The sequence below is a fragment of the Plectropomus leopardus genome, chromosome 10 (genome assembly GCF_008729295.1).
Source record: "Plectropomus leopardus isolate mb chromosome 10, YSFRI_Pleo_2.0, whole genome shotgun sequence".
NCBI lineage: Eukaryota > Metazoa > Chordata > Actinopteri > Perciformes > Serranidae > Plectropomus > Plectropomus leopardus.
In genome coordinates this window covers 980,403-989,271 of record NC_056472.1, presented here as the reverse complement: position 1 = coordinate 989,271, position 8,869 = coordinate 980,403, and the positions used below count along the sequence as shown (strand labels likewise).

Sequence of the window (8,869 nt, the reverse complement as noted above, 5' to 3'; positions counted from 1 at the left end):
TTTGTCTCTTTCCTCTTTTTCCTCTTTGTCTCTCTGCCTGTCCTCCTGCCGTGCCTACAATGTGGTACAAAGAGACACCTGAGCAGGTGAGTGCAGCCACTAGCAGTGGGGATCGGGTGACCCTACACCACCCACTCTGTAGGTAGGATTACATACTCGTGTGTCCCCTAAGTGTCCTGGAGTCTGTGTGGACAGGCAGGTGGAGGAGGAGGGAAGCTTCTGGTCACCGTCCAGTGGATTCACCATCCAGCTACTTCACCATCAAGCTGCTTCAGAACTCCCGATGCACAAGTGTTCTTAACCACCATCTGCTCTGATCAGGTTTGCTCACTGATGAATCCCACATGATCTCAAGTAAGGTATTAGCACAGGTAACACCCTCTAAACACTCTATAAGGGTGCTGCAAAGATGAAGAGGAAATTCAGCAGTGGTGAAATGAATGTACTATTCAATAAAAGTAAATGTGATGCTGTGGTCCTGTCTGACGCCTATTACTACTGCCATTATGCCTCCACTAATGTAATGTAATGTAATTTTATTTAGACAGGGACAGTGCACAACAAAACATTAACCTTATATAAAACCATTAGAGATGCATTGTACCAGGTTCTAGCAGAGCTGCTATTTTCCCCCTGAAGTCCCTAAGCAGGTTGGTTGAATAAATAAATACATAAATGACAGAATTTGATTAAATAAAATACAAAACATCAGTTCATAAAATTTTACAAACATTGTTATCATCATATCCCACCTGTTGGAGTATGTAAGTATGTAACCTAAATCTCTATAACCGAACAATGATTTCAGCTAAAGTGTGATTATAATGCTAGGATAGGGAACAAGTTTCATGTGACATGAGCCCTTAAGGATCTGTCTAAGAAAGGTTAAAATCGTCATGCAATTGCAAAAATTATGAAGTGAGAATGTTGAAATTACCGATAGAGGAATTGAAATGCTATTGTATAGGTCATTTAGGAGTGTCATGTTAAGGTCATCCGTAAACAGAGATAAAAATGAGGAAATATTTTTGTATATGAGACAAAAAAGAGAGAGTGTGGGTGTCTGGTCTCTGTGACTGAGTTCAACAGGTCATGCAGAAAAGGAAAAAAAACAACTCCTAAAAAGGGACTGTCCTCGAAGTTGACCAATCCAGAGAAAATGCCACGCTAAATGGGGAGCCAGATGACGAGGGGAACCAACCAGAAGATGATTCTACCTTCATTCACATTTCCTCATTGTAAATAGTATAAAATACTGGATCAGGGAAAGACAGGTTGTCAGAATGCAGGCTGACTCGCTGATGTTATCGGCTAGGGAGATGCATTTCTGATCCAGAGCTCTGTAACTGCTCATTGCTTGCTTGAAAAAGATTCACTAAAAGGTTTGAATTCAAGATTCTAAATTTTGTGTGGACATTCAGTTATTTACTGTTTATTGAGTTGCTTTTAAGAATTCTGAACATTGCGCTCACCCTGGGAGGGTGAGAGTTTTTCTACTTGCAGCAACCAAGAGAAAAAACTCCTTCACACCCCACCTGATCAAGAAAAATCTCAAAGTTGTGCAGAACTGCTGCTACAAAATTATGAACGTATCAGGGCACAGTCATTCCCGCATCCTAAAACCAGTTTGCCCCCCTCCCACCCCCTAACATTCAAAAATACATGCAAGATAAAAAATTTAGATATGCATAATGCTGTACAATCCTAAAAGCTGAACCCCCCCCCCACGCTGAAACACAAATGTGTGCAGGTCTGCTGTGACACTATCCAAAAATTAGTTAAACATGAAAAGGTATGGCAGTTGGTACATGTTATAAGCTCTGTGGGAAGAGTGCTTCACTGATTTATGGCTACAAAAGAAAAACATGATTTTCCTAAGTCTTACATTTTGGAATACTGCACTCTCCCCTGGTGGCTGACTGAGTGGCTCTTGTTGTTTTTTTTTAGCGTAAGTGTAACAAATGTTTTTAAAGGAGGAGCAGGAATATTAACAATGATTAACAATTTTAAAGAGTATGCAAAGATTATGCATTATCAAATTTTCCAAATTTTAAATATTATATTTGGTGAGTATATGACAGTGGTGGTGCTGACGTGTTTTTTTTTTGTTGTTTTTTTTTAGCGTGGATCTTAAGAGCCCTTTTATATAATGATTCAAGTGGTCTTAAAGCTGTTTTACATTCCTGAGACCAACTTGTCATGCAGTACAAAAATGTGTAAGAATAATTGCATTTATTTAGATATTAGAGGCCTCAACAGTAAGAGGTTTATGTATAAAGTTTGTGAGGTTGGTTTCCTAAAGCCAACTACTAACTATTATTATATACATATGACTGTTATTGCCTCATACATGAATTACAATATTTACATGTAACATTACATGCTATCATATATTACATTTATAATTTTAATGTCTATTACTATTGTTAAGCGTTATGTTAGGTCTGTCTGTCCTGGGAGAGGGATCCCCCTCAGTCACTCTTCCTTGGGTTTCTACCATTTTTTCCCTGTTAAAGGGTTTATTTGGGGATTTTTTCCTTAGTTGATGTGAGGGTCTATGGACAGAGGGATGTTGTATGCTGTAAAGCCCTCTGAGGCCAATTGTGATTTGTGATAATGGACTTTATAAATAAAATTGAATTAAATAGAATATTTTTTAAAAAATATTTTCTTTAAATTAACCTGCATGTCACGGTATGCCCTAACTCAGGTATGTTAAACTAATGGTCATTCTAAGTACTGAAAAAAAGACTAATGAGTGTTTCAAATGTGGTAGGTGCTAGACATGTCTTTCAGCAAAAGCAATAATTGACTGAATCAAACGCCATTAGAAGGAGCCTGCCAAGCTATCTACCTTAAGTTGATTAGCCTGGCCAATGTCCAACCAGCAGGGGGCGTCTATTGACCCTCCAATATAACATGTTCAACAGTAATGGCGCTCAGGAGGTAAATGTGTTGTCCTCTGATCAGAAGGTTGGCGGTTGATACCCAGCTCCTTCAATTAACACGTGGAAGTGTCCTGGGTCAAGAAACTGAACCCCAAATTGCTCCCATTGACTGTCCCATTGGTGTGTGAGTGTACATTTAGGTATGCTCAGTCGGTAGTGTATGTGGATGTATGTGTGAATGGGACAAGTTAAGTGTTGAATGACTGGAAAAGTGCTATACAAGTCCATAAATTACAAAAAGTGTCTCTATTTCACTTGCATCAAACTAAACATAAAATGTATTTGCCCCTCTGAATTTGTGCAAAGTTTCTGTAGCTTCAGATCAAATTCAATTTAGCAACAGATGGCTTCAACTCAATATGATTATAAAAATATAGATTTTATTTGACACTGCACTCTGAAACAAAAATGAATAAAGCTGCACCTTCAAAATAAATAAGACTAGTAATCAATCTAGGTTTCAGTAATAATATGCTGATAAACATACTGCTCACTACCTACTCTGCAGCACACACCACACACACACACACACACACACACACACACACACACACACAATCTGAGGAGTTGTATTTAGAGAAGTTAAAGCTACTGACACAAAATGATTTGTAATGACAATGAGACACATCTGCACTTTAGGAGTCATAATGGATGACAAAATGAAATAAGGTTGGCTGTTCATACAGAACTGGGTTTGACTATAGTGACAAGCAAAAAGAAAAAACTTTTAGAAATGTAAAAAGTTCTGTTTTTTAAAATCTATGCCTAAGGCCCCCTCTTGCTTACACCAAGAGGGTGCCTTAGGGACCGCGGCCACCCTGATACAATCACTGGTCCCCCTTTATGAAAATAACTGGAGGCCTCTGTGTGTTTTTTTAACTTGAGTTGGCTTCCCAGTAAATGTTTTGTTCCTTACAAGCACTGTGCTTACTCACTGTCCTCTACTCATATTAAAACTGTATACTTGTCTTTTTTAGAAAAAGAAAACTAGCTTTTTAAAAGAAAAATGAATCACTTAGCACAAGTACAGATACATGTTAAAACAGGATTGTTGTGAAACTGGTCACAAATGAGTCTGTGTCCATCAGACAATTAGTAATATTACCTGTTAAGTAAGAAACCAAAGTAAATCAGTGTGTGATTCCTTCACTCTCATACTGACAGTTTTCAACTAGCCTAGCTGGTAAAACAGCATTATAGAATTCCTAAAATTTGAGTTATGGCTTTTGATTTCATGTGCCACCCAAGAACAGCCAGTGGCCCCATCTCGCCACCCCTGTGAAAACACATCTGTGGGCCCCTCTGGGTAACAGCCGTATTTTCTGTTTGGTTATTATTTAAATGATTGTTGATATAAAAATAAAGATTATTACAGCTTTAAGGACTGTAACAATCCTGCTAATTTGAAGACAGAACTGGTTGCAAACAAAGAACTGACTTTCATGTGAGAATCTGGAATTGCTTTACTTGTGGATGTGTGATGTTTTTTTCTACACCTTAACATGCCCCTCTTTTGCCTAAACCTGACCATCCGTGACTTCGTTGACTAATCCTAATCCCATTGTGACAGTCTGTGTTGATTGCCATGTGCTGTTGTGTAAACATAAGTTTCTTATCCCACCATGTGCATTTGTTGTCACAGTAACTGCATCCCGGAGCGTAAACAGCTGACGCAGAAGGATACCTGAAAGTTGATAAGTAGACGCAGAAGGTCACTGACAGAGCAGCACCATGTGACGAGTTGGGATGAGAAGGTGTTGGAGACACACATGCCTTATCCTTGTAGCTTCTCCATGTATTTAATGGTAGAGTTCATGCATTGACATGTAGCTGCATTGCACCAAAAGCATCCTCAGACTGTGTCAGGTCTGATGGTTCATCTGGTGAAGGTGCAGGTGCAGTAGATGGGTGTGACACAGTGTTAAAGCTCAGTTCACTGTCCTTACTCACAGTCAGTAAAGCTCCACAGAATCCCAAGTCATGTCTCTTGGATTTGGTTCTAGTTTTACGCTTGGGGCCCAGTTGCTGTGTGGAGGCTCATTTCTAGACTTGCTTTTCTCGCAAGCTCTAGATGCAACCATATTCCTCACATGGCTCTAGCTCTGATGGAGCTGGCTGGTGGTGCAACTTGGTCATGCTGTCCTCCGAGGTAGAAAGTGGGTGCAGGCCTGGTGGCGGCCCACGCTGTTTCCCCTCCTGAGCTCTCCTTTGTGGGACAGAGCCAGATAGATACCCGGGTGAGACAGGGAGGAGTAGGTGGTGTAGTGATTCTCCTCCAGGTTCTCCTTCAGCAGGCAGTCATCAGAAAACTGCTCCTGGAGAAGACAGTGAGCAGGACATGTAATATTATCTGCCAGCATTTGGGTTTCTCTCTGCAGCCTGCTGCTTTAATGAGGACAAGCTATGTAACAGTTGAACCCAGGACTGACAGAGTGCCACAACGTGCATGAACAACATACTGAAACGCTGCTGTGTTACTGTGTGAGCTGAGCTACATACTGCTCCATATGCCTGTCCTTGTCCACTCATGCACAGGTACAAGCCACTGTTGACCCCTCTGATCCCCACCACTCCATGTTTCATCGCAAACACCTTCAGCCAACCTGGAGGAGACAAGTACAGATACAGATTCAAGCAACACATAAAGGCTCGGATGCGTTCCTCATCACATCACAGATTTGTCTATCAACTTTCACACACGATCTGAGTCTAAAATTACAGAAGTTTAAAACTGCCAGGCCAGAAAAAAAATAAGAAGGAAAGATGAGTCTCAGGTAATAACAAGATGTTGGTTGTAACAAGATGTTTTTTTTCACCTTTTTACAAGACAATTTCCTATTCTAACTATGTGTATTTATGTTAAAACAAGTTGTTTTTTCACCTTTTTATAAGATGATTTCTGTTATAACAAAAATATACTGTGAGAGATTTCATGTTATTATGTGATATGAGATCACGTTATTTCAAGAAATATTTTATGTTATAGCAAAATATATAAGTTCATTGTTATAACAAAAACCATATTGTAAAAATGTGAAAAACATTTTGTAAAAATGTAAAAACAAAAACTAAAAATGTTCATCTTGTTATAACATAATTACATCTTGTAATAGCATAAAAACATCTTGCAAAAAGGTGGAAATTTTTTTGTTATAACATAAAAACATTTTGTTATGAAATAAAAAAAAAATTCTTTTGACAAGAAATGTTTCATATTATTACCTGATACTGACTTTTTTTCCCCGTCTTGGCAGGTCTATGTTTCCATGTAAAATATTGGCCATATCTCCAGAAAAAAAAGGAAAAAAAAAAAAAACAACACACAGGTAAACAATGCAAGTTTTAGAGCCTCTACACATGAGTATATGGTCATGTTGAGGGGGCCTATACGTGTGAAGTGAACTCACAGTACTCGGTGGGTTTGTGGATGCCTCCAACAGAGCCGCTGGGCAGGATCTGCAGATGGTAGCCAATCCCAACACGGCAGTACAGCAGTTGCTGTTTGACCCCTTCTCTATTTGGATGAGGACCAGAACCTGCTTTACAAAAGCATGATTGGTTGTTTGGAATAGATGACTCTTTGACAACCAGTTTTCATACAACAAAGGACAAACCAAAAAAATTAGCTGGTAAAAATGGACTGCACTTGTACAGTGCTTTTCTAGTCTTTTTGACCGCTCAAAGTGCTTTCACACTACATGTCACATTCATCCATTCAGACACTGGTGGCCGAGGCTACCGTACAAGTTGCCACCTGCTACTCAGTAACAGTGGCAATTTGGGGTTTTCAAGGACAATTCAACATGTTGACTGGATGAGCCGGGGATCGAACCACTGACATGCCAATGAGAGGATGACCCGCTCTACCTCTGAGCCACAGTGGCCCCAGGTTGTGATTTATCGAGTCATCCTTGATTCACCGTCAAGACCTACCTTTCACACATAAGATCTTGACTCACATTTAAATTCAAGAAATTCAAAGCCCAATATTAATAAATCTAAGACATTCTGACTTTTAAAGGGCCTGGATACCCTGATAATAAGAACTTACTTTTGGTGCTTTCAATATACAGTATGTTAATGCTAAAATGTATGTATATTTATTTAAGGAAGATTTTAAAGGCAGAATTGTAACTTATTACAGAGTACTTCTACACTGTGGTTTTACTACTCTTAATTAAGTAAGTGCTTCTTCCACCTCAGCCGAAACAGAATGCAGCCATGATGAATGTTATTAATAACACCTGTGATTGTTTCTGACAGGATATTTTGGCAACTTGAAACACAGAAAAGTAAGATTTGGGGAAAACAGTTTGAAGTAATTCAAGAAAACTTGTGTCGACTGACAGATTCCACTGTGGAAGCACAGGGTCAAGAGTTTTCCAGGTCCTTGCTCACCTTTTCCTTTCAGCAGGGCGTCCCTCATGTGCAGCTTCCAGAGGCCTCGCAGGCGAGAGCCGGGGTCCTCCAGTGGAACCACTGTGTCTTGTTTCTTTGCTCTCACACTGGCCATCAGGAGCAGCAGCAGCAACAAGGATGCACTCATAGTGAGACACATCAGACACCTGCCTGCAGACCATGCAGCGATGTCCCACAAACACTCATGTCCACACTCCCCAGGCTAGACCTCGTCTTCCTTTGCCGAGCTGCTACTCTGCTCATCACCTCTACACACATTTCCTGCTTTTATCTCCTCACCGCCTCTGTCCACAGTGAAGCACTGACTGACAGTGACACAGTCAGATACTCAGCTGAACACTATCACTGTCAGTGATATGTCAGTAATCTTTCCAACAACAGCCTCAGCACATGGGATGTTCTCTGAAGCTGCTGCAGAGCGGCTCCATGTATTTGCACTCAGACGACTCCTCCAGTGTGAACCTGCTGGAACTGATCCTCTTCCTTCAGCCTCTGATGCGTGGGGAAAAGTTCAATCATGTCAGCTTTGGCACTTAGTCGTTTGGGTGCTGCCTGCGTACATGAATGTGTTTTTATGTCGTCCAATCAGGCCTCTGACGGCTGAGAGACACGCAAACTGTCTGTTCAGTATCACAATCAGTGAGATTGGAGAGCCAGCTGAGCTGATAGTGAGAGCACAAACACACTTGTAATACACACACACACGTATGTTGCAGGAAAAAAAATGTATCTACATTTTTTTTTAACATTTACAGCAGTAATTATTTTTTTTCTTTGTTTTTTTTCCTTTTATTCATTCCTTTTTTTCTTATCTTATTTGCCTATTTTCAGGGAATTTTTTTGTAACTTGAGTTAAAGCTGTACGCAGACTAGTCATTCCTGTCAGACCAGTTATTCTGCATCAAACTGGGAAAACTTGGAGTCACTGTCACGATGATACAGGAAACATATTCTGCTAAACATGAAAAAAAAATCAGTTTGCATAAGAAACAAAGGGTCAATCTGATGTAGGTAACATGATGATACACAAAGGAGTTAAAAATTCCTGTTTGTAAGATATCATGTTCACAAGAATGAAACATATGCAAGGTTACATTGACTTTGACCAGATATATTAAGTTGTTCGTTTTTGTATCCAAAGGTATGTTTGTGCTAAATCTGAATGAATTTGCTCAAAGCATTATTTTGCCATGATTGGCAAAACAGATTGACTGACATCTTGAAAATATAATGCCTCTGGCTGATGCCATCGCTGGTGTGGAGGCATAAAAATTATAGCAGGCCAGTCAGGAGCTATGGTTACGCCTGACAGTTAGTCTGCCCAAAACCAAGTTAGATTACCCAGCATGAGGTGCTTGAAGCTTGAACTATGTTAAATTTGTTTTATGGAATCCAATCATCAGAAAGTGAGTCAGACTAACCAAAACAATTCTAGTTTATTTGCAAAACTGGCTCCATGGAATGAATCCCTGGTGTGTTCTGGTGTTCAGCCCGATGGGTTA

General features: G+C 39.9%; 1 protein-coding gene across 1 annotated transcript; it reads right to left on the bottom strand.

The window, feature by feature from the left end:
- Positions 1-5,080: 5,080 nt before the first annotated feature.
- On the bottom strand, positions 5,081-7,506 carry fgf9 (fibroblast growth factor 9). The gene is made up of 4 exons (XM_042494652.1): positions 7,347-7,506; positions 6,356-6,484; positions 5,448-5,551; positions 5,081-5,263 (listed from the first exon to the last, which is right to left on the bottom strand). The coding sequence occupies exons 1-4, from the start codon at positions 7,504-7,506 to the stop codon at positions 5,081-5,083; spliced, it is 576 nt and encodes a 191-aa protein (XP_042350586.1).
- Positions 7,507-8,869: the final 1,363 nt, after the last annotated feature.